The following is a 23,718-nucleotide window of genomic DNA, read 5'->3' on the forward strand; positions in this document are numbered from 1 at the left end:
ATCTCGTCATCCGGTGGGCATCCCTGGTGAGTTCCCTTGAGGGTCAGCCCTGACCACAGTCCTGATCCAGGCACAGGCTGCCTGGCCTCCACTGCTGGACAGAGCCCTTCCTTCCTCCTGTGCCCAACTTCCCCACATGTCAGACAGGCCAGTGAGGGGAAGAGGGACAGTGCGGTCATGTAAGAGCAGCGAGGAGGACACACAGGAGGAGCCCAGGGTCACTATCATGTCCCCGGGGCTCTGCTCTCTCACTCCTGGGGACACTTTCTCAGACTCCTCCTCCCTCTACAGGCTCAGTGGCCCTGGCCCTCTGCACACTGGAACCACCAGAGCTCAGAGCCCTGAGGCTGGACACGCCCCAGAGCCCTAGTGGGACTTCCAACTATCAGCTCCCCAGATAGGGTGCTGAGCCGCAATCCAGCCACGTCAGCCTCCCCAAGGGGCCAGGCCTCCCGCAGCCCTCAGTGCCTCCCGCGCCTGTGGAAGGCCCTTCCCGGTCCTCAGCATTCACTCTGCAGGGCAGCTGGCACTGGAGTGGTCGGCTTCTCCCCTCTAGGCCAGGTCACTTTGCTCAACCCCCATCACAGGGCCCAGCACACAGTGGGCCTCTAGAGATGGTTGTTGAGTGAATAAATGACCTGGATGTAACTTCCCGCATTTACTTATTGCCCTATTCATTTTCTCAGTTGTGATTAGGAGATGTCTGCCTTACTCATGGAAAGGGGACCTGAGAGGTTCACGCCCCGAGTGACTATTGTTTTCACTAAAGACATTACAGTGCAGATGAGCATCCTGTGACCCTGGGTGGACCTGCCACGTCACCACCCCCTGGAGCTTGCAGATGTGGGGCCCTGAGTCAGCTCTGCTTTACCAAGATCGGCAGGGATCTGTGTGCAGAGCCGTGCTAGAGCCCTCCTAGGGCCCGGAGAGTTCTGGAGTGAGCAGGTGAGTCCCCGGCTGCTCTGAGGGGGCTGGTGGGGCCAGGGTCACCTGGAGAGGTACGAAGCCACTGTTTCCAGGTTGTGATGAGCCTCCATTCCCCAGCCCAAGGAGTCAGCAGTATGGGAGGTAGATGCCACAGGGATTGTGCAGGGTCCCGTGTCAGCCACAGCGGTGGTCAGGAGCCCTGAGGGGCTGCTTCCTGTGGGCCACTGGACCTCCAGTGGCCTTGTCCAGCTCCATGCCAGCTGGCTGCCTGCCCACGAACTTAGCACACTTGGAGCCAGTTGATGTTTTCCTGGTATTCACAGGAAAATAGGAAACGGCTTGGAAAACAGGGGCCCGTGACACAGTGGTCGGAGGAGAGTGACCCTGGGTAGGCAGTCCTGCTGTGCTCTTGGGAACCTGTGGGTCAGACGGCTCAGGGTGCCTTCTGGGGCACGAGACACAAGCAGCTAGGAACTCAGGAGGCCAGCAGTTCTGCTCTAGCAATGTTGCTGGTTGGCACAGGGAGGGCGGCAGGTGCCTGGCAGAGGGTGCCCACCAGCTGCCAGCTTGCTCTGCAGAGCAGAGACCTGTCCCTGGGCCTCAGCAGCACAGCCACAGTCACCTGACAGGTGCAGTGTGCTCTGAGCTCAGTATGGGCCAGGCAGCCTGGGGTGGTCCCTGCCAGGTGGCCTCAGGTCAGGTGCCTGGAAGACCTCTCCTCACCACAGAGTAGAGTCTGCATCATGGCCTCTTTCTCCGGCCTCCTCAGGCAGCCAAGGCCTGGGAGTTGCTTGGCATGGATGCCTTTGTGGTTTTGTTCTGGGATTTGGAGCTTTTAGAGGGGGTTCGTTTTGTTTTTGTACCAGAGATTGAACCCAGGGCAGTTACACTGAGCCACACCCCCAGCCCTTTTTATTTTATTTATTTTGAGACAGGGTCTGGCCAAGTTTCTTAGGGGCTCACTGAAATATTGAGGCTGGCCTTGAGCTTGGCATCCTCCTACCCGGGCCTCCTGAGCTGCTGGGATCACAGGCATGGCCACCGTACCTGGCTGAGAGGAGGTTTCAAAGGCCCCTTCACCCGAGGAGTGCAGGCCCCTGGAATGAGCCCGTGGGCATCGCAGGGAGGAGCAGGTGCGGCTGTATTGCTGGGGCCGCAGGAGACTCCAGGTGTGCAATATCCTGACCAGCCGCTAAGGTGACTGTCCTTATGTCATAGCTGGCCATTAGGGCCTCCCCGAGAGACGGGACAAGCATCCCCACCATTTCACGTCCAGGATCAAGGGGCGGATTTGGCTCAGGGACTCGGACCACCAGGAGGCTGCGTCCCTGTAGGAACTGGGCCTCTCGCTTCCTTGCCTGGGCACCCTCTCAGGGCCATGTACTGGGGGCCTCAGGGCAGCCTGGAGGCTGAGATCGGCGCACGGCTCCCTGTTTGGAGTCCAGCTCCCTGGCCTTGCAGCAGATGGGCTTAGTCTGCACAGCTCGTCTGCCGGCTCTCGGCCTTGGCTGTCCACCTGAGAGCTCCTCCCCTTGTTCCCCTTCAAGGTCAGGACAGCAGGGGTTCCTTTCTAGGGCTTCCAGCTTGGGAGTGCGGTGTGCATAGCTGTGGACGTACTGAGGGCAGGCAGGGGTCAGAGTGTCCTTCCCCGTAGATTGGGGTCCGATGAGGAAGCCGGGATTTAGCGGTGTGGGCTCCTGGGCCCTCAGCCTGGTCAGAGTGAGGATCCTGCGCTCACAGGTCACGGGAGAGGACGGAAGTGTAGGGTCAAGGGAGGCAGGGGGGGGTGACACGGGGGAGGTCCAGGCCTCTTGGCGGCCACTGTCCCAGAAGCGTGACTCCTGTGGAGAACTGGCTTGTTGACTGCTTCTTCCTGTGGGGCCCCTGGATCTCCCTGAACTTGGCCCTCGTTGCCTCTCCTCTAGGGATTCACAGGCACAGCCAGTGGCTGCGGATATCCCGGGTGTGGGGCTGCTGTCCCTCTGCAGGAGGCCCGTCCTCACCGTGCCCGGCCACTCACACCCTCCTCCTCATTGGCTCTGGTGAGGAGCAGGCTCCGGCCTCCGGCTCCCAGCACCAGCCTCCTGCGTTCCCCTGGGGCAGAAGGAGCGGCAGTGTGCTTGTGGGTGGACTGGAATCGCAGTCCGGGAGCCGGAGCCGCCCTGCACCTGCAGCCCCCCGGCAGCTCGGGTCTCTGGCTCTGGTGACGGTGCTGCCCGTGGTGCCTGGCGCTCCTTTCCCTAAGGAACACGTTCCCAGTACTGGGCTCTCTCTGGCGTGGAAAGGGAGGGATTCTACGTGGAGGAGGGGGTCAGCGTCTGCCAGTCAGCTGTCCCTTCACCCCACATGACATGAGCTCCCTGGCGGTGGCTTGGGGCACCTTTCAGGGACTGCTGAGTGAAATGAGCATTGGGTCGTCTGGGAGGCCCTGCCAAGGGAGGGCACCAGGTGTCCTGGGGAGGCCAGACAGGGCCGGACTCGGAGGGCAGCCCTCGACCAGGTGTGGGAGGGTCCTGGAGAGAAGCAGAGGCCAAGCCCATCTTGACTTCCCAGCCTGGCCTCGGCCCTGAGCCTCCGCCCTGGATCCTGCAGCAGGAGGCCTCGGCCCTGAGCCTCCGCCCTGGATCCTGCAGCAGGAGGCCTCAGAGGCCCCGTCAGGCGTGCGCTCGCAGTCTGCTGGCGGCTGCACAGCCTGGGGCAGGAACGTGGAGCCCCCAGGTTCATGGTGCTCTGCAGGAAGCCTCAGGTCTGAGCAAGCATTGACCCAAGGCCAGGCCCTTTGGAGCTAGGGACCCGCACAGCCTTGCTGGTCACCAGAGGGCCTGCCCCTGGGACAAGCCATGTCCTTGTCCTGCTTAGGCACAGCAGTGGCTCCTGCTGCCCTGTCCTGTGTGGGGACTCTGTCCTCTGGCCGTGGGGTTTTTCAAGGCTCTCGGTCTTAGAGTGCTCCTGCAGGTCCCCCAGGGGGACAGCGGGGCAGCCCTGGGAGACTTTTTTAACTCAGGAAGTTGAGGAAACACAAGAGATTCATCCACATGTTCCAGCGGGTCAGGAAGTCTGCACTGGAATCTGACCTGGAGTGTCCCAGGCCACCTGAGACACCCTGGGGGAGGGAGCGGATGGCGGACAGCCAGAGGTCAGGATCCACTGTCCACCCCCAACCCCGTCAGCCTCCTCCATGTTTCTGATGAGAGCCTCCCGCCTCCTGCCCACTGGGAGGCATCTCTGACGCTCCCCTGACCACTTGACCATGTCAGAGCCTCGTGTGCTCAGCCTCGGGAGAGTGGCCCCAGCTGCTATGGTCACTGTGTAGATACTCTAGAAAACAAGGGCACAGGTGGTTTCCAGGTGTGGGGGGTGGAGACTCTGGAGGAGCGGAGCCTGGCAGGGCCTGGCAAGGCCACAGAGCCCCCCAGGACTCTGATAAGCTGAGTCCAGAGGAAGGGCTAGTGAGCCCAGGGAAATGACGGGGGCTTCTGGCCACCAGAGCCTCGAGCGCAGGCAGTGGGGAGCAGGTGAGCCTGCTGGGCAGGGAGGAGAGAAGGGCAGTGCCCTTGACCTGTGCTGGGGGCTCCAGCCATGCCCGCTGTGAGGGGGCTCTGCTCTGGAAGACTCAGAGGTGGAGATGGCCGGGCAGGGGGTGGACAGGTGGCCTGTCCGGGGCACGCGGGGGCTGCCTCGCACTGCAGCTGCCTGACTTGGACCCTGCTGCTGCTCTCTCATGTGGCTCTCAGGGAGCAGGACTGTCCCTGGCCAGCCCAATGCTAGCTGTACACGGCTTCTTCAGCCATGGCTTCGGTCTCGAGGCCACATATACCTGCTCCTGGTGACCTTCCTGTGGCTGCTGGGAGCAGCTTCCTGCTCGCAGCTACTTCCTGTGCCCTGATGGCCCCTCCCGGGATTCAGTGCCTCTGCTGCTGTCCGGATGTCACCACCTCGCAGGGCACCTCTTGGCTTGCCAGATGTGCCCTGGCTGGGACTCAAGGACCACAGGCCCTGAGCCGGCCCCAGTGTCTCCCGGGGACTGAATTACTTCCTCTCATTGAAAGGTCATCTCCAGGGGAGCCAGGCCACGTCTCCAGGCAGTGGGGTCAGGACTGGCCCTTCCCACAGATGAGTGCCCAAGTGCTCCTGGGCAGAGCAGGGCGCCTGGACGTCCTGCAGCCAGGCCAGGACCCATGGTCATGGGGAAGGATACAGGGCTGGGGAGGGGGCCCAGGGGGCTGCAGGAACTTGGAGACAGTGTGGCCAGGCCAGGGTGGGACAGTGGAGGAGGACCAGAAAGGGTGGGCATGCTGGGCCCCACACCGAGCTGACCAGCTGGGCCTGAGCTCAGACGTCCTTCTTGTGGCCGTGACAGGTGTCATCCCAGACACCAAGTAAGGGGCAGAGGAAACCAATGGGGCCTCCTTCCAGGGCTCCCAGGCAACTTCCTGCCCAGGAAGACAGATGGACGCTCCCGGGAACCAGGGAGGAGCCAGGAACTCCTAAGGTCCTACCTGAAGCCAGGACTCACCAGCCCTGACGGCAGCAGGCACCTCGGGGGCCACGGCTGCTGTGGAAGGTCCTAAAGCTGCCGAGCTCCAGGGGAGGGGTCCTGGGGAGTGAGACGAGGCTGGGGGAGAGCAGGCCCTGCAGACTGGAGCCAGGGTCAGGAGCAGGCAGGGCCTCGGGCCCTCCAGAGCCCACTGCAGAGGGGAGGGCGTCTCTGGCAGGCAGGCTGCCAAGTGTGAGGAGACGCGGTGGGAGCCAGGGCCCCTGGGCATAGCGCGGGGTCGTGGGCCGTCAGCAGGCCTCTGAGCGCCCCTGGACACAACGTGGGGGCCATAGGCCTGTCAGCAGGCCTTTGCTACTTTGCCAGTGGGAAGCAGGGCCTGGGGGCATCAGGGTCCAGGTCCGCGTGCCGGCCAGTGATGGCACTGGTGCAGACACGAGGCTGTTAGAAGGGACCTGGGCAGGTGGCATCTTGGTGCTCTGTTTTCATGGTGCACTTATGAAGACAACTAAAGCAACAGCCCCCAAGGGTTAGAGCAGGACTGCACCCTGGGGAGGACCCCTCGATGGCAGGCACAGGACCTCAGTGACCTGTGCATCTCCCTGGCTCTGAGCCCCAGGCTCAAGGCCTCTAGCTTCCGGCTCCCAGGGGCACCACCTGGTGGTCATCACCCCTTCAGGCTGGGTCCTGCATGGATCCAGGACAGCCCTGCTCCAAGGGCCCTGATTCTACTGGCCAGAAATGGTAGGTTGGTCCAGGACAGCTCTGGAGATACACTCTCCAGTATGGAGTGGACCCTCTCCCCATTTGGCTCATCCATCCTGCAGCCAGGACAAAAGCTGTGACAGTCATCAGGGCATCAGGTCCTCATGAGGAGGAGTGTAGGTCTTGCTAACTCAAGGGTTTGGCTGGATTGGATGTCACTGTCGGTCAGTGGTCAGGAGGGACCTTCAGAAACAAGGGGAATCTCTGGGAGCACAGGATCCTGTGAGTGGCCCAGGGTCCTAGAAGTCACCCAGAGCTCTGACGGTTCTGACCGCCCCATCCTCACGTCCCTGGAGCCAATGCATTGGGCTCTTCTGCTTTTTGACCGACAGGGAGACTGCATGGTCTGAGAGGGACAGCGGGAATGGGGGACAGCAGGGACAGTCTTTACCACCTTGTCAGCTGTTCGATTCCTAGAGACCAAACCCACAAGGGGAGCCTGAGTTTTGAGCTCTGCCCAGCAGCCGGGCACTTCCTGCCCACTCGAGGTGCTGCACGCCAACCCCTCGGGGCCCCCAGGGGCCTTGCCCAAGGCTCGCCCCGTCCCACAGGTGCCTGAGGATAGAACCATCCACACTTGACACCTCCGCCCTCTTTGACGTGGTGTTGGCAGGGCTGGGACGTGGCTCAGGTAGGCTCCTGCCCAGCGCGCACGAGGCCTGGGTTTAACCCCTAGTGGTGCAGAAATAGTGACAGATACGAATGACAGATTCATGCCAAGGGACTGCCCCGAAACAACAGGTAGGGGCTGTGAACAATTGTCAGGTCTGGTCTGACCCACCGTTGTCAATAAAGCTTTATCGGCACACAGCCTCACCCACCGTCTGCCACTGCCTCGCACTTAGGCCCCCGCAGAAGCCGAGGGCCCACATGGCTGCATTCATTCCCTACTCTCCTCTTCACGGGGACGGCCCTCCTGTGGGGTTGGAGGGAAGGGAGCGATTGCTGTGTTGGGGTCTCAGGCCCCGGGTCCTCCCGAGGGAGTGCTGTGAAGCTCAGTGCTGGCCAGCTCAGTGAACCATCCTGCTTACCCTGGGCTTGGGTGGGCTGAAGCCTTTTCCTGACTTTACAGGTGGGAAGCTGGGATTCAGACCTGTGCATGGGCTCTCGGCTGACCCAGAGCCAGGGGGTGGTCGCCACACCTTCCCATTGCTCTGCCCGGCGGGGAGGTCAGCTGCAGCCCACCCACTGGTACACTTCATGCCCCTGAGCTGACCTCCACCAGGGCTCCTGGACAGCCAGGCTGCACCACGCCCAGTGCACATGCCATGCCTCTGGGAAAGAGCGCGGGCCTGTTCGCACCAGGGCTTCTGCCTTGGGTGGAGATTTCTGCCGGATCAGGCTCTCCAGCTCGATTGTGAATTTTTTTATTATTATTATTATAACTAAAAGTGGAAAATAATGTACCTCTGGAATGGCTTCAGCTCAACCTTCTCGGCCATAAATCTGCGTGCTGATGGTTTGTGTCTGTGCTGTTTGGTTGTCATGGTGACGGCTGCATTAACTAACAGTTTGGGAGTCTGAGCACTGCTTTTCCACATGTCCTCTCCTTGCTGCTTGGCACGAGCGTAGGCCGTCACTGACGAGGGTCAGCTTGGGCTTCTGTGTCCTCCAGCAATTAAAGCAGCCGGCCGCCCAGACCTGCTGGAAGGGACTGGGGAGGTTTGCCGTGAACCGCGTGGAGCTGAGCTCAGAGCCTCGGGGACAACCAGAGATGGCCGTCTGTCCTCTGGGCTGTCAGGAACGCACCTCCCTCAGTGAGCCTCTGCGTCTCCCTGGCTCTGAGCCCCAGGCTGCAAGGCCTGTAGTTCCTGCTCCGGGGGCACCGCCTGGTGGCCGTCACCCCTCAGACTGTGTTGGGCGAGGGAAAAGAGGGAGGGCCAGCGAGAGGCCGCTGAGTGTGTGCGTGGCCAGGCCCATGTCCTGGGCCTCAGTAGCCCCTAGAAACATGGGGGAGGCCGGCGATAATGAGGTAAGCACAGCCCCCAGGGCGGAGCGGCCCCCCGGCGAGTCCTTGGTCAGCACAAAGGGGTGCTGCACCCCAAGGCTGTGGCAGAGAAACCTCACCCCTTTCTTGCGGCAGTCACTGGAGCCTGTCACCCTGACTGGTGCAGAGAGGGAGGACTCGGGAAGGTTCCCTGGAGACGAGGTGCCTCAGCCATCAGGCCCCTCGAGGACCATGACAGTGACGTGGGGGCCAGAGCAGCCCTTTCTGTTTCCAGACACAGAGCTCCTCAATCCCACCAGAAGCCCCTGCAAGCGGCAGCCCGAGCAGCCCACTCTGCGTCTCTGTGCCTCAGTGTCCACGTCGGGGACTGGGCTGCAGGGCGTGTGGAGGACCCGGTGTGGAGGGGCACAGGAGGAAGCCGGGGGCCCTGGTGGCAGGTGGACCTGTGCGTGGGCAGGAGACCTCTGAAGGAGCAGCTCCCAACCTGCTCAGGCTCGCGGGAGGCCCCGCCCTCTTTGAGTGGGACCCAGTGGGGGCGGCACAAGGGAGCCCGCCTGGCTGTGTGCTCAGAGGAACCCCGGTCCCTCCCTCCAGGCCTGTAAGCACTGGTGTGTGCGAGGCGTCTGTGTGCACTGGAGTCCTCTTGGTGGTCCGTGGACTTGCCAGTGTGGCCTGCCTGGAGGCCGGTGGCCACTGTGGACGGAGCACTGGTGGTGGCAGCGGAAGCGCTCGGTGCCTCCAGGACCCCTTTCCTCTCAAGTGCTCAGGGGAGCCCCCGACTCCGCCTGTCACACCTGTTTCACACTCAGAGTAAACACATCTGCTTGCCCGGCTTCCTGAACCTGACCGTCAGCACAACAGCTCCAAGGGCAGGGCCTGCCAAAGCAGCCTCCGCCCTTGTGTGGACCAGGCGGGGCAGGCAGAGGACACCCACACGCAGGCCCCTGGGGCCACGCTGCAGACTTGCCGACAGCCACTGTGGCCACGCTACTGCAACAGAGGGAAGACCCCATCTGGGGCGGAGGGAAGAGCAGGGCTGGGAGGCCACTGCGCCCACCCGGGGCAGCTGGCAGCCACTTGAGCTCACAGAGGCCGCTCAGCCCTCAGCCCAGGCCGCAGGGCACACAAGCCGCACCCCACACTTCGGATCTCTGTGATTTCCTTGGTGGGGGAGCCTTGAGCGGAGCTTTGAATGCCGTGCTGGCGCTGGGGACAGAGGGGTGGACGGGGCTTCCTCCAGGGCGGTGCCGTGGACCCTGCCTAGGCCAGGGACGTTTCAGTTGTGGGGTGGGGGGAGGGCCAGCAGCCAAGGCTAGACCACTCCAACAGAAGGACTGGGCCCACAGAACCCAGTCGGAGGGGAGGGAGCACACACCACCACTGTCAGGTGGCCACGCCTCCAGCCCGGGGGACAGGCCCTCACAGCCCACTGTGACCAGAGCAGGTGCCGTGGCCAGCGAGGGGGACGCCCTGCCTGTGCAGCAGCAGCTTTCCCCCTCTCCCCACAGCTGAGATGCCTCGGCACCTAGAGCTGCCGATCCTGCTGAGCCCTGGCTCTGGGCAGAGGAGCTGGACTTCAGTCTTTCCCTTATCGCTCCCCAGAGGCGTCTGCGTCCCTCCAAAGGTGTGAGCCATGGCTGTCTACCCAGAGGCCCAGAAAAGGGTTCCCGAGGCCTTCCATGGACCAGGTTGCCCCTTGGTGTGTGCAAGGCACTGGGATGGGGAGGGTGGTGGTGGGAAAGGAGGCCTGGGCTCCCTGCTGGGGACAGAGGGAGATGGGCAGGGCAGTGGCCTCCTGGCTGCCCGCCCAGCCGCGAGGAGCACTTCCTGCCTCGCCAGCTCCAGGGACTTGGGGACAAATCACTGCGCTTCCCTCTGGGAAGCTTTGTCTTGCTGACCAGAGAGAAGTGGAGAGACGGCCAGCTGGTGTCTGCTGCACAGTCAGGCCCAGGGCACCTGGGGGAGGCAGATCAGGCTGCAGAGCCGTTAGCAGCTCAAGGGGTCTTCTGATGGGAATCCCAGGCTGGGCCAAGCTTGTCCACACCCTCTTGCCTGCACTAGGCTCTCAGGGCTGTTCTGAGGAGGGTCCCCCAGCTCTGAGGCCATCCTGCAGCACCAGCTGGGATCGGCAGGCACTTGGGGCCGGAGCTGGGAGCCAGGTGCCCACTCCCTGCCGCGGCCTGAGCCACAGTGCAAGCCCTGCAGCAGGAGCACAGCCCGACAGAACACAGTGCCATGGGCCTGGGAGAGAGGGGACAGATGGAGCCAAGGAGCCAGAGGGCAGTTGGACTGGGACCAGCCTGGCACTCCGGAAACTCGAACCCAGGCCCCTCTCGTGGAAGTGTGAGGTCCCCGGCATCAGTAGACGTCAGAATGCAGACCCCCAGGCCCCACGAGGATGCTGGGGTGAGAATCCCCCTTTCAACAAGGTGCCTGGGACAGGAACGTCAGGCCAGTCCACTGCAGGTGTCAGGGAAGCACCCCAGGCCTGGCCTTGAGGAGGGCCCTCCGACACCCAGTCAGCCAGGGCCCTGTGGAGCCTGAAGCCCTCCCACTGCCGACTGTGCTCAGGTATGTTTGCCCCACTCACCCGAGGCCAGGTGACCGGAGGACAAGGCCTTCGGGCCTTGGCTGCAGCCCCTCAGGAGGGGTCCTGGGACGGCAGATTTGGAAGGGCAGCGAGGGAGAGGCGCGCAGCAGATACGCCAAGTGTGACCAGAGCGGGGCTTGAGTTCCAGCTTACGGTGCAAACCAGAAAGACCCTTGGGGAGGGTCCCCTGGCATCCACTGACTGCAGGACTCCTGGGGGGGAGGGGCGAGGCTTCTGGGCTGGTTGGAGGGAGGGTTCCGGGATCTGCATCCCAAATTATTTACTTCTGCATTGATATTCTTCGAGTGACAAGATAATATAATGATCATTGTAAAAACTCCCAATTTTCACATCCCTTAGTGGAAAGTGAAACCCAAACTCCTCAGAAAGAAAAATTCCAGACAATGAGCCATGTCCAGGGAGGGGCCTCTCAGGGGCAGCGGAGTGGTTGAGAGCTGTGGTGCCTGCAGGGCTGGACCACAGGGGCCAAGGGGAAAGAGGGCCTTCCTTCTGCAGGAAGTGCTCTGGGACCAAGAATCCAGTAGAAGCTGCAGCCGGTGTTCTGGAACCGACTTGCAGGGAGGCCTCTTTGTCTGTGTGACCCACTCCAGGACTCCAGCACTGGTGGAAAGCAGGGTGGGGGGACCGTGTGGAAGTGTACGTTGCTATTAAAAAACAAAAGCCAAACCCTCCCACCAGAATGGGAAGCCAACGGAAACCTGGGGAAGTGCTCCACCTTTGAGGCACAGGGTGTTTATAAAGACCTCAGGGAAGGAGAGCGGGAGGGACTCACAGACTCCACAGGTATAGACAGAGAGGAATAAAACAGCCAGGAGTCATGTGAAGTAAATGCAAATATAGCAACAAAATTCTTAAAATCACCTTTTGGGATCAGAAATACTACAAAGATTTAAAAGACCCAGAGGCTGCGGGAGTTATTCTGCATGGTCAGCAGAGCCTCCCATATTAGAACAAAGGATTCTATGACTACAAAACAAAGCAAAGAGTCCTTATTTACAGTTTCCTTAATTGTAAGGCAAACACAACAAAATCTCTAAATACTCCTTGGTGAGGATCAGCTGTGTAAACCTGATCCATATATTGAAAGATCACACAGTAATCCAGAGCAGCTATGAGCACGTCTTATTTTTCACACTGAACTATTTCTATAATACACTGTCAACGGGGAAAAGCTGATTTCAGGAAAATGTGCATATATGTGAAACAGCGTCTGCTTCCTCTGTCCCCGAGCCTACCCTGGCCTGCTGCCACTTCTGACTGGTGGGGCCAGTCCCCAGTTCCCAGATGGAAGGAGGGAACATTACTTTTTCTCTTTCCTGGGTCGTGTGCTTTGTTTTTCACATGGGACACAAAACACTTCTATAAAAAAGGAAGAGTCCGTTTCCAGGACCATCACGGCGCTGCGTGCGGCAGGCTCGACCCGGCTGCGCTGACCGTGCTGGAAGGAGCCCGGAGCGTCCGTGCATCACGGAGGGGTTTAACAGCGCCTGCTTGTGATGCGCCATCAGCCACTCTTGGGATGACCGGCCCTTCCCTGTACCTGGCTCTCAGAGCCCTTCACGGCCGGCATCGTCCCAGGGTCTTCAGAAGCACCCAGAGTCTCCCTCATTCCTCAGGACACCAAGCCTCCCGGGGGCCGGGTGGGCTTGGGCGCTGCTTCCTCGTGGGGAATAGGAATCTGCCTTGCTCCCTTACGCTCCTCTGCTTTATCCCTTCCCTGTTGGCCAGGCGAGATCCAGGGGGCCAATCTGACTTGGAAACACTGGCCCTTCCTCTGTCCCCCTTGGTGCAGCCCCTACCTGGCTGGCAGGGGCGTGAGATGCCCAGGGCTGAGTGCAGCGCCACCCTCCTGCACACAGCTCGGCCAGCGTCGGGCCTGCCTGTGCTGCCCGGGCCCTCTGACCCTGTGGAAAGGGCACTTGAGTGGTGGCGGCAAAGTGAGTGAGGAGCATGCCCTCAGAGGCCGCTGCCTTGGCTCTGGGCACCTCAAAGGCTGTGTCACTGCCTCTCCATCTTCACCCTCAGAGGGCAGAGGGGCCTGGTCATGTCTGTCGCCCACCACAGGTATTCAGGGCTCAGCCCGTCTCTGAAACTGGTCAAGAAACCCAAGATGAAGAGTGGCTCAGCGACTTCCAGAAACCCTCTGGGGGCGGGTTACAGAGGAGCCTTTGTCCTGCTGGCTGCACACAGGCCCCCATCCAGGCCCTGCTGCTGTCGGGGTCCAGCAAGGTGGCCGCGGCCTCATTAAGCAGAAGCACAGAGGGCAATAAAATAAAGGCCACTGAGCAGCGCTCTGGGGCTGACCCACAGGTCACCCAGAGCTACTGTGCCCGGGGAGCTGGCTTAACAGGCAGCACCAGTGGCATCAAGGAGGCACCTCAAGAAGCCAGCAAGGGGCACTGCAGGTGAGACCCACAGGGACTTCCAAGACCCGGGCCATGAACACAGGCTTGGTGACAGCCCCCGAGGCCCCACCAGGAACACTCAGCCGTGGTCGTGACCTAGAAGGTGAGCCGTATGTTTCTCACTTATCCCTAAAGGTCCTTCAGGGGGGACGATGGTGCCACCCAGCCAGAGCCCGCCAGCCCCTCTCACTGAGCACACTCACGGTGGCCGTGCCCCTCACCTCCCCTCATCCAAGGCAGCTCAGGAGCTTCCCCGAGGGCAGTACCCTGCCAACTGGACAGGCCATGTGCTTTGCTGCCCGCCTCTTCACAGTGCAGTCCAGCCTCCACCTGCCCTCAAGTTTCCTTGATTCTAGAATCAGGAGTGGCAGGTGAGCAGCTGCGGGAGGACTCCGGCCTTTTGCTTTACGGGGAGGGAAACTGAGGCTCAGAGGAGGGGGGTGTGCTCAGGGCTGGAGGCCCAGTGCGGGCAGTGCTGAAGTGACCACAAGTCTGGCTCTGGCCTGGGCCCTCTGGTCCCCAGGAGTGTGAGAATGTTGAGGGGCTCTGCCCTTCACTCAGAGAGGCTCAGAGGGCCCCAGACACCTGGAAGGGGTGTGTCCCCAGTGCCAGGCTGCAGAGAGGCCCAGGCACCAACCCTGGCGGTTGTCAGAGCCTGCCTGCTCTCCAGGGGGACATGGCCCCTTCTGCTCATCTCCACACCCACTCGGGGGCGTCCAGCAAACCCAGCACTGAGGGCTGCTACTTGCTGGCCAGGCGTCCTTGTCCCTCTGTGTCCTGGGGAGAACAATGACTGCTGGCACAGAGGCACTCAGCTGCCCCACAGGTCACCGGGAGCTACAGGGTCCCCGTCCAGGGCTGACTGTCAGGGGAGGGCAGTGCTGGTGTGGTCAGGCGGCAGCTGAGGGTCATGGGCCTGGTGGTGGATGCTGCACTGGCCACGTTCCTGGCATCTGTTGGAGACTGGCCCGGAGCCAGCTGCGCTTCCCACACCTGAAGCTAGTGCGCCCCGGCTGCTCTGGGCTCCGCTGGCCAGCACACGCGTCCCCAGGGGGAAAGCACGACAACTGGGTTCTTTCTGCTTTGAGCCCCTTGATGCCAGAACATCCCTCCCCAGCCTCTTCCCACAGCCCCTGTGCTTTGTCGTGCCAGAAGTGTGGGCCACCGTGTCCCAGAACCATGGCTGGTTTCACGGGGACTGTGACAAAGAGAGAAGGGGACGCAGACAGAGTGGGGACTGCAGAACAGGCCGGCCCATCCTCGGGCACCTGGAGAGGATGGCACCTGTGAGGAAGGGCTGACGCCTGTTGAGGATTTGTGATGATGTGGGGCTGCCGAGACCCGGGACTGTTCCTCCCTGGGGCCTTGGCCCACACGCAGGAGTGGAGGGAAGGTGTGCCAGGAGGCACAGTCCCAAGTACCGTGCTGAGAAGAGCCACCAGCCCTGTGGGACTGAGTGAAGTCACTGAGCGCTTGGGAGAGAAGAGCAGGTGCCGGGCCCGGAGGCCAGGGAGAGCACAGCACCTCTGCCCCACCACCCCCTCGGCCTCAGACTGTGGGACCCAGCCTCGGTGGGAAAGGGCCAGCTGAGGTCAGGAAGGGCTGGCGGACAAGGTGTCCTCGCTGGGGTCATGGGGGACGAGTAGCAGAAGCAGAGAAGAGCAACCAGTGACAGGAAAAGGCACGGGCTCCATCTGCCTGCCGCCCCAGAGTGGGGACAGGCTGGGAGACAGGGAGGGCAGGCAGGTGGCTGGCGGGGACCTTGGGGCTGGCGGGTCCCATCCAGCGTCCCCCTCCACTGGAGGATGGGAGCCCCAGCTTGGAGTGCGCCACGCGTGGGTGAGACGCCGCGGGGCGGGGGTGGAGGTGGGTAAAGAAACCCTGGGTCTTTCTCCTCCATGTGTCCTTAACACAGACAGGACCCTGCGCCCAGAGGGGCCCTCTCCTCGTGGGCTGGAGCTGGTGGCCACGTGTGGCCTCCCAGCCTCCCCAGCCTCTGGAGGAGAGTGCACAGCACCTGTGGACGGTCAGGGCTCCCGGGACCACAGGCCTGGTTGACAGACGGCCTCTGGTCTTGCTGCAGCTCAGGGACCTTGCACCAGCCACCTGGACTCCATCTGGTCAGATATCATCTCAGGAGGGACGGTCCTCGGGCTCCATGGATGACCTGTCTTCCTTGCCGCCTTCCTCTCCACCTGGGGTCTTCCTACAGGGTTTCGGGGGTCTTCCTGCCGGCTGCCCTTCTGCAGGGTGGAGCGGGGACAGCCTGCGCCTCCTGCTCGGAGCCTCCTCCCCGGGGCCCTCCCTCCTCCTCCCAGCCAGTTCCACTTTCATCTCCGTCTGTCACTTCCCCATCTCCCCTTCGTCTCCAAGTCCCCTGGATTTTATTGAGAACACAGAACAGATGCTTTCTAAAAACTGCCGTCTCCGCGGGGAGCAGTGACCATAGGTTCTGGCTCCTATATATAAACACGCGGAGACGCTCCCAGGGCGCGCTCTGCCGGGGCTCCCACCAGCCATGCGGTTGTCCTGCAGACGGGCGCTTCCCCAGGTGGGCAGCTGCTCCATGGCCCTCAGGTCCCTGGCTGCAGAGCCACCTGGGGAAGCGTGTGGCCTACCCAGGCCCGATCCTCCCTCTGTTGATCTGCCCCCAGCCCCGGGCAGGGCGCGTCCCCACCCCTCAGCCACTCACCAGGAGGGAGGGATTGCCCCCCAGTCACTTGAAGGGACTCTTGCAGAGGAAGGGAAGGTCTCGGAGCCTCCACAGGGCTCACCCTCTCCTCCCGATGCCCCTGCCTGGGTGGAGACACAGGGGGCTCACCACAGGGGGTGCGGCCAGCACAGTGGAGTGGGGCTGTGGGTCTCACTCCCAGACCCCAGCCCAAAGCCTTCCTCTCAGAGTCAGGAGAGTGAGCTACCCTCCCATCTTGGGGCTCTCCCCATGGATGACAGAGGTCCTCTGGCAGGCCACTGGCCACAGCCCCAGGCCACAGCCCCAGGCTCCAAGGCCTTTCCCTGAGCATTTCCTCTGGGCAGAGCCAGGGCTGGCCCAGGTGGGGCGGGACGGGGAGGGCCCTCCACTGACCACCATGTCTGGTGGCCCTGGCTTGTAAATAGGGTCAGAGCTGAGGGCTGAGCACCTCTCTCCTCAACCAGTCTGCTTGAGGTTGGTGGGTGGTGGGTAGAGAAGGCTGGTGGGGGGGACCAGAAACCTCTCTCTCGGTGGACTGTTGGGACCACTGTGAAAGGGACCCCATTTCCTCCTGCTTGTTTCACGCCCACCCAGGCTGTGAGCTCCCTCGGTAGTGACTGTCACCGTGTAAGGACAAGCCTTGGCATCGCGCCGACTGTGGGGATGCTTTGCTTTGTAGTTTCCCAAAGACCAGAGGCAGCCTGGACTTTGCCCTCTGACCCTGGTCACTTTGGGGAGGAAGGTGGCCAGGATGTTAGCTCCATTTCCTGAAGGAGGAGACGGGTGCTAAGGACCCTCCGTGCTGGAGGCTGGGGAGCGCGGGGTCCGGCCAGGACACCTCTTCCACCCTGCGGGCCAGAGTTGGTACCAGGCCCCCCTGGGAGCACCCTTCGAGCAAGAACTGAGGTTTCCTGCCCTGCTCCTCCCAAGACCAATCTCTGTGCTTGGTCTGGGGTGCCACAGTCGTCCGCAAGGCTGTCAGACCAGCCCGTCTTCAAGGTGCCGGACGGGTGAGGTGAGGCGTGTGAATGGTCATCGTCTCTGCCTGGCCTCGGAGGCACCGGGGGCCCGTCCACTGCCGAGGCTCCTTTGGAAGAGGGCCTGACTGTCTGAATCACAGGAGCCAGCTCCTGGTCACCAGGGAGCTGGGACAGAAGGGACTTCCCTAGAGCAGAGGCAAGCGTGGTCCTACCACGCCGTGACCCACCTCCCATGCCTGACACCCGGCTCAGGCCCAGCCCAGGCCGGCCTCTCTCCCCACCCAGACCCCTCACACGTTCCCTGCTCCATATTCTCCAGAAACCATCATGCAATCTGCAAATGTTCCTTGTATTTCTAAAAATAAAGACTCGTATTTTTAGACATGATAATGGATTTTGAGGTTACGTCAAAAATCCTCAGTATAACCGTCAAGTCTGGCTTCAGGTTTTCAATTGTCTCATGAATGTCAATTTATTCTTTTTACATTTTGTTTGAATTGGAATCCAGACAAGCCTGGCAGGCTGAGTGGGGACATTCCTGAAGTCTCCTTCCATCTGTGGATTCCCGCTGTGTGTTGTCTCCTGGCTGGGTGTCTGCTGTGCCTCTCTGTGCTCCTCCTCACAGTGCAGTGGAGGGGGAGAGAGGAAGGAGCCTGGGCCGCGTGAGTCTCCGGCTGTTGGTGCAGGTGGGTTCTTCCGGTTCCTCCTCGGCAGGAACAGAGGAGAAAGGCCACCTGAGCTCTCGCTGTCCTAGGTCTCGGCTCAGCCCACATTGCAGCTCTGGGTCACCTGCAGAATGGGCAAGGTGAAGGCACCCAGCATTTCAGAAGGACCTCTGAGGATCGAAGGCCCGACTCGAGGCTCCACGGAGGCCAGGTAGCTGCCCCAGAGGTAGCAACAAGCCGCGCACCCCTTTAAGTGGATCAGCATGGGATTCTTTTGCTCTTGGCTCCGTTGGGTCTTGTAACTAGACAAGGTTAGACTTAGACACCATCTAAACCTGCTCTTCCGGTTTCAGAAGCGTCCTCCCTTCCTGATGCTCCGGAAGCTGCCCCAGGGAAAGGCCAGGGACTGCCCCTCACACCCCCAGCACGGAAGGCGGCTGGTCTAACAGCCTGCAGGCATTCGCCTCTGACCGGCGCATCTGCTAGTTTGGGGGAAAAGGAAGAAGATATAAGTTCATTTTTCTCTGTCACGTGTGTCAAGACAAGCATTAGAGGGTGGGGGGGAGACTCGGCTCCCTGGAAGGACACGGCTTTACCCACTGCTGCCAGAGCCATTGCCAAAGGCCCGGAGAAATGCCTCTCACACTGGTTAGGGCAGCAGAGGGCAGCTGAGAGCTGGATCCAGGACCCTGGGCAGAAGGGACACCAGGGGAAAGACGAGGCTGCTTGGCCCAGACGGAGCTGAGCAGGACATCCCGCTGAGAAGCACGGAGGCCGCACCCTCCCGGGGGCTGGGACAGCAGACGTTCAGCCGCAGGCCTGGGCCGGAGGTGCTCCAGCTACACAAGGCTGACCATCCCCACCCCAAAGGCTCCTCATCCAGGGAAGAGAGTCCAACCCGGAGCCTTGGCTTCGCCTGAAGCAGTCCTCAGGCAGTGTCCTGTTCAGCCAGCAGTACCCCAGCTCCAAACGGCCCAGACAGGGACGAAGAAAGATCCAAACTGAGGGACAGGGCAGCGCAGAGCCCAGCACCGAGGCACGGTCGGACAGCTGGTAACAGGGCACAGACGTGGCCTTCGCGTTGACTCCTGTCTTATGCACCATTTCCTTGGCTTATCTGAACAACGGGGTTCTGCTGACGTAGAGGAGGCCCAGGCCAGCTGACCGTGTTGCGCATGGGAATGGAGTCTGCTCCTTTCCTAATGCTTGGGGTGGTCATTAGACGGGCAGAGAGAGAGGCAGGAGAACAGGATGGCCTGCCATCGCCCTTGATTAAAAGTCAGACTTAACATAAATATCTCACTGGCTTCTCGTGTTTGCACCTGGAGAACCAAGTCCCTGGGCATTTTGATCCTGACGTTTGCCTCAGACGGTTTGCCAAGGGTGTGGTGGGAGCAGGTGGCTGTGTGAGACGCGCTTTGGTCTTTGGACTCATGGGTTCTTGTCAGGACCTCTGCCTCCAGCTGGCCTCTGCGTGGATTCCACAAGGCCCCGGTTTGAGAATGCAGAGATGTCACATGGCTGGAGAACAAGTCGTCGTCAGCTGCTGCTTCCTGGCGATTCCCTGGTGCCCGCACCACTCGGTGGCGCTTGCCACGCTGCCTGGCCACCCACGCTGTGCCAGGTGTGCCCAGACCCCTTGGAGCGGCAGGTCAGCAACCTCCTTCCCATCAGGTCTTTCCCAGGTCTGCTGCTGGAGCAGACCCCCACCTCGCCCAGATAGCTCCCAGCTGCTCCCCCCGTGCTGTGCCCTGTGCTTGGGACAGCCTCACCTGGGGACTCCCCTGCTGTCCCCGGCACTGGCTGCAGGGTTTCCTGCCACCTCACATGACTCACTGTTCAACCGAGGATGGTTCTGAGAAGGAGGAAAACTTGTCAACTTGTGGGACAAACGGTTAATTGGCCAACGTTTGATTATATTGCTGGATCTATAAAGCAGGCCCATTAATAAGTGAGTTTCAAAAATAAAGTTCTTGTTAAAAATAACTTGCATCCACGTTCATGGAAGCCAGCGACGCAGACGTCTTTACATGTTCTAACTACGAGGAGGGCCGCAGCCCCGCCAGACGCATGCCCATATGCTGTATTTTAATTTGCTGTTTAGTCTCTTTTCATAAAGTCATCTTTTTTAAACTTCATCTTTCTCTTACCAAATTCGTCTTTTTTCGATTTTCATTTTGTCTTCAGTAAGTTCAAACTCGCGGACACCTCCACTGACTCTTCTGCTCGCGGGGCTATGTTTAGAAAGTATTCTACTGATGCTGAGGTATCACGAGCTCAGCAGCTGCTGCTCAACGGAGGGTGATCTGAATTCTATTTTTTCATATAGAAATGTGTAAACATTCCAGGCCAAATGTTTCCATAGATACTATCTTCATGCCTTCATTCAGAGTACATTGCTTTGGCAAATATAAGATAAAACTTGTCAAATAAATCATATCTATTTATGGTTCTTTTGAATTTCTCACCATATTTAGTTCCTGCAAAATTGTGAGGCTTCTCAACTTAATTCCTTCCTGGTACAGAGTGTAAATTTATCCAATTAAAAATAGGTGTTCCCTCAAAAGATTTTCCCCACAGATTGAGATTTACCAGAGGAAAGCCATAACGTCTCCACCTGGATCTTCTGCGGGACTGGAGTGTCACCAGCCTCACTTGCTGTGCCCCGTCCCTGCCGAGGGGGCATCTAGTCTAGTGGATCTGGTGTCCTTGGTTCGTCCCTTTGTCTCATCTGCGCTGTCTTTTCCTGGGGCATCAGTCAGTGGATTTTGAGCCAGTTCATCTTATGGACATGGGAACGCGCCTCGTGTCTTCTTCGTGGTGCTGGAGACGGCAAGGGCACCCACACCTTGTGGAGAGCATTCACCCCACCCAAAGCCATGCCCGTGGGGGGCAGCCAGATGCTCTGAGGGCTCGGGGAAACCCGTGGGGACAGTCCCCAGCCGCGGCACCTGCAGGTCTGCCACCCCAGCTCCCCTGGTGCTCCCAGCCAAGGAGGCGCCTGGAGAGCACAGAGCCAGGCCCTCCTGCCCCAGCATGGCCTTGTGGGCGCCTCCCCTGGGCCTGGCAAGGCGGGTCAGAGGGCCTCGGGCAGCGCTCTCCCGGCCTCCTCCTCTCCTCTCCTTTCAGCGTCCGGGCAGGCGCTTGGCCCCAGGTTCTGCTGGCCCCGGCACACACCACTGGCCTGGCCTGGGGCGGCCACCTCTCCCGGGGGAGCACCATGCTGCTGTCCCTGCTGCCCACGGTCACCGTCCTCGGCTGCTGGCTGGTCCCTCACCCTGGCTCCCTTCCTTCCGCACTGCGACCTTGTGCCGGGACCGACTCTCTCCAGCTGGAGGGTGTCCTCCACCATCCCTGAGAGCGTGTCCACTGGGAGGACATCTGTTCTGCTTTGGTTTTTTGAAAGCAGTGCCATTTTTGCGCTCATTTTGAAAGTCCTCTCCGGATGTGGATTTTCAGGTCGCCAGGTCCCCTCCTCCCACTGTCTTCAGACAGCTCTTCTCCTTCCAGCACTCTTCTGTGGCCATCTGGTGGCCATGGGGTGCCAAAGAGCTGGCCTGGGCCTCCCCCGCCCTGCTCTGCTTGTCCCTGTGTCCCTCTGACTCGTCTTGAAGGCTTGCTCAGACTGACCTTCAGTGTCAGCTCTGTCCACCAGTCTTCAGGCTGTTTTTAGATCCATCATGTGGATTCCTTGCTTTAAGCGCCATGGTGGCAGCTGTAAAGTGACCGACCTCCCGTGTGGGTCTTGGTTCTCGGCTGGATTTCGCCCTGGACATCTCCCTACCTCCCACATGAGCCAACCCATCTGCTGCTCTGATACCTGTCACCAGAGTGTTCCGTGTTCTGTCTGTGGGCCAAAGGTCACAGAGGACAGTCAAGTCATACAGCACTCCAGAGTCGGATGTCCCCAGGGTGCTTTCTGGTGTCCCAGGACCACATCCTTCCTAGTGTCCTCCTCGTGTGGCTGCTCCCCAGCAGCTCGCTGGCCATCAGCAGTGGGAGAAGTGTAGCATGTGGGGCCTGAAACAAGCCCCTCCGCAGCAGGTGTCGTGGCCCTTCCTGGGGCGGCTCTGTCCCCACCCACGGAGCGTGCTGGAGCCTTCAGAGGCTGAAGCTCTCTGACTCTTCATTCAGTAAACGCGGCGTAAAGATTCCACGTGTTTTCTGCACGTGCTTTAAGAGCAGTGTGGGGCCTGAGGCTGATCTGCAGAACTCGGGCTGGAGACCAAGGCCATGACCCGGACAAAAGAGGGGGACCACAGCTCGTCCGCATTCCACACCAGCTTGATCACAAAGCGTGGAGCTCATTACCTGACTGTGTGTGAGATGCTGACTCACGTCCACTGGCCTGGGCCTCGGGTGTGCGTCACCCAGTGTTTCTGGGGTTCCCCAGTGTCACGTTCCATGACTAAACACTCAGGTCACTCCAGGTGAACTGGGCTGCACAAAATGACCCCACAGAGACAGAGATACCTTTTTCTTTGGCTCCTCTGACCTTAGGGGTCCACAGAAAGAGAGAGGGGAGCACGTGCTGAACCTTTTATTGGGGAGAAGCCATTCAAATTAGGCCAGGGGTAGGATTACAAGGGAACAGGGGAGTGGGGCTCAACCCCCTGCACCTGGAGACCTGCCTTCCCATCCTGCCAGGACAACACCCCAGTCACCACCACATGTAGCGGTTGGTCAGAGCCTATGCTTCAGGACCTGAAGGCGTGGTCATTGCAGGACCGGAAGGCGTGGTCATTGCAGGACCGGAAGGCATGGTCATTTCAGGACCAGAAGGCGTGGTCATTGCAGGACCAGAAGGCGTGGTCATTGCAGGACCAGAAGGCGTGGTCATTTCAGGACTGGAAGGCGTGGTCACTCTGAGCGGCTCCCCACACCCCGGGATGAGCCTGTGAACGGCAGCCCAGGGGCCCGAGCAGGAGCCCATGGCTGCCTTGCGCTCTGGCTGGGACAGGGTGCCACCTTCTTCTCCTGGACATTTAGATGAGCTGAGCACAAACTTCTCAACCACAGTGCAGTCGAAGGAAAGCCCACCCCGGGAAGGAGCCACCCGTGCCAGGTGGCTCTGGCGGATTCACCACTGTGAGGGGACAGAGAAGCGCAAGGTGGCCATTTCTCACGGGCACTGCCCGTAGGGCGTCTTGAAAAGCTAACACGGCCAGCACTTTAGGTCTGGAGAGCCACCATCTCCCTCTCAGGCAGTGACAGAGCGGTGGCCCGTCTGTGTGACTCCCAGGCCCCCCGGGCTCTCCCTGGGTCCCCTCTTTGAACCCCCTTCCGGGTTCCAAGGCGGGGCCTGCTCACACCAGGGCTCTGGGCTGGAGCTGAGTAGAGCAGGGACCCCTCCTCGGCCCGCAGGCCGCCCCATGGAGGCAGTGGGGACGGGTGCCAGGGCCAGCTTCTCCTTCAGTCAGTGTCCTCTGTCCACACGGGAAGGCCCAGCCTCTGATCTGTGGTTGGGACCCTCTGTGGAGAGCCCCATCTCTGGGAGGAGAGGAGAGAAGTGCTCAGACGCCGGAGCCTAGGAACAGGAGCATGGGAGGGGGCCGACCCGCCACCAGCAGCAGGGACCAGGCGGGCTCTGGCGCCAGATCCAGGTGCTGCCCACGTCCTCCCCTTCTCTGTCCCTTCTGCCTGGTTCAAGTCTGAACGCAGGCTGGCTTCAGGTCCCAGGTCCACCCAGGTCCTCAGGAGCCGCTCACCCCTGAGACCCAGGACTCCTGCATTTGGAGGGTTGAGGCCCCTCTCCTCCTCTGAAGGGTTTCCTGTTTGCTGTCCCCTCTGCTGCCACATGAGGTCAGGCTCTAGCCTCTGGCCCCTGTGGTGTCTCCTTCTCTCCCACCACGAGACAGGGCCAGGTCCTCTCTGAGCTTGGGCCAGAGCCCCGCTCAGGCACCCACCCCAGGAGGAGTCCAGGACTGAATGCAGCCCCTCCCTCCACCCAGCACCTCTGGGCCTGTGGGGACCTCACAGAAGCCAAGTGCAAGTAACTGCCAGACCTGCTGGGCCAGGTGGGCAGGCGCCTTGGGACAGGGGTCCCAGGTCAGGTGGGGGGGGCACCTTGGGACAGGGGTCCCAGGTCAGGTGGGGAGGCACTCTTGGGACAGGGGTCCCAGGTCAGGTAGGAGGGGTCCTCTTGGAACAGGGGTCCCAGGTCAGGTGGGGGGCGCCTTGGGACAGGGGTCCCAGGACAGGTGTGTGGGGGGGCTCTTGGGACAGGGGGT

At 60.9% G+C, this 23,718-nt stretch overlaps 1 protein-coding gene across 2 annotated transcripts; it reads left to right on the plus strand.

The window, feature by feature from the left end:
• The first annotated feature begins 9,997 nt into the window (after window positions 1–9,997).
• On the plus strand, window positions 9,998–19,874 carry LOC124101183 (uncharacterized). Of its 2 annotated transcripts, XM_058583291.1 has the most exons (3): window positions 9,998–17,485; window positions 17,578–17,699; window positions 17,842–19,874. In XM_058583291.1, the coding sequence occupies exon 1, from the start codon at window positions 15,314–15,316 to the stop codon at window positions 16,262–16,264; it is 951 nt and encodes a 316-aa protein (XP_058439274.1). In that variant the 5' UTR covers window positions 9,998–15,313; the 3' UTR covers window positions 16,265–17,485; window positions 17,578–17,699; window positions 17,842–19,874. The 2 variants fall into 2 exon arrangements, with proteins under 2 accessions (XP_058439274.1, XP_058439273.1); XM_058583290.1 differs by having other exon boundaries at window positions 9,998–17,699.
• The last annotated feature ends 3,844 nt before the right edge of the window (window positions 19,875–23,718 follow it).

The sequence above is a fragment of the Marmota monax genome, unplaced genomic scaffold, assembly GCF_021218885.2.
Source record: "Marmota monax isolate L192 unplaced genomic scaffold, Marmota_monax_Labrador192_F-V1.1 WCK01_AAM20220418_F8-fsc00230, whole genome shotgun sequence".
NCBI lineage: Eukaryota > Metazoa > Chordata > Mammalia > Rodentia > Sciuridae > Marmota > Marmota monax.

Bases quoted from the DNA above. Each gene is read 5' to 3' on its own strand.
- LOC124101183 (XM_058583290.1), top strand. From the start codon at position 15,314: ATGACCTGTCTTCCTTGCCGCCTTCCTCTCCACCTGGGGTCTTCCTAC.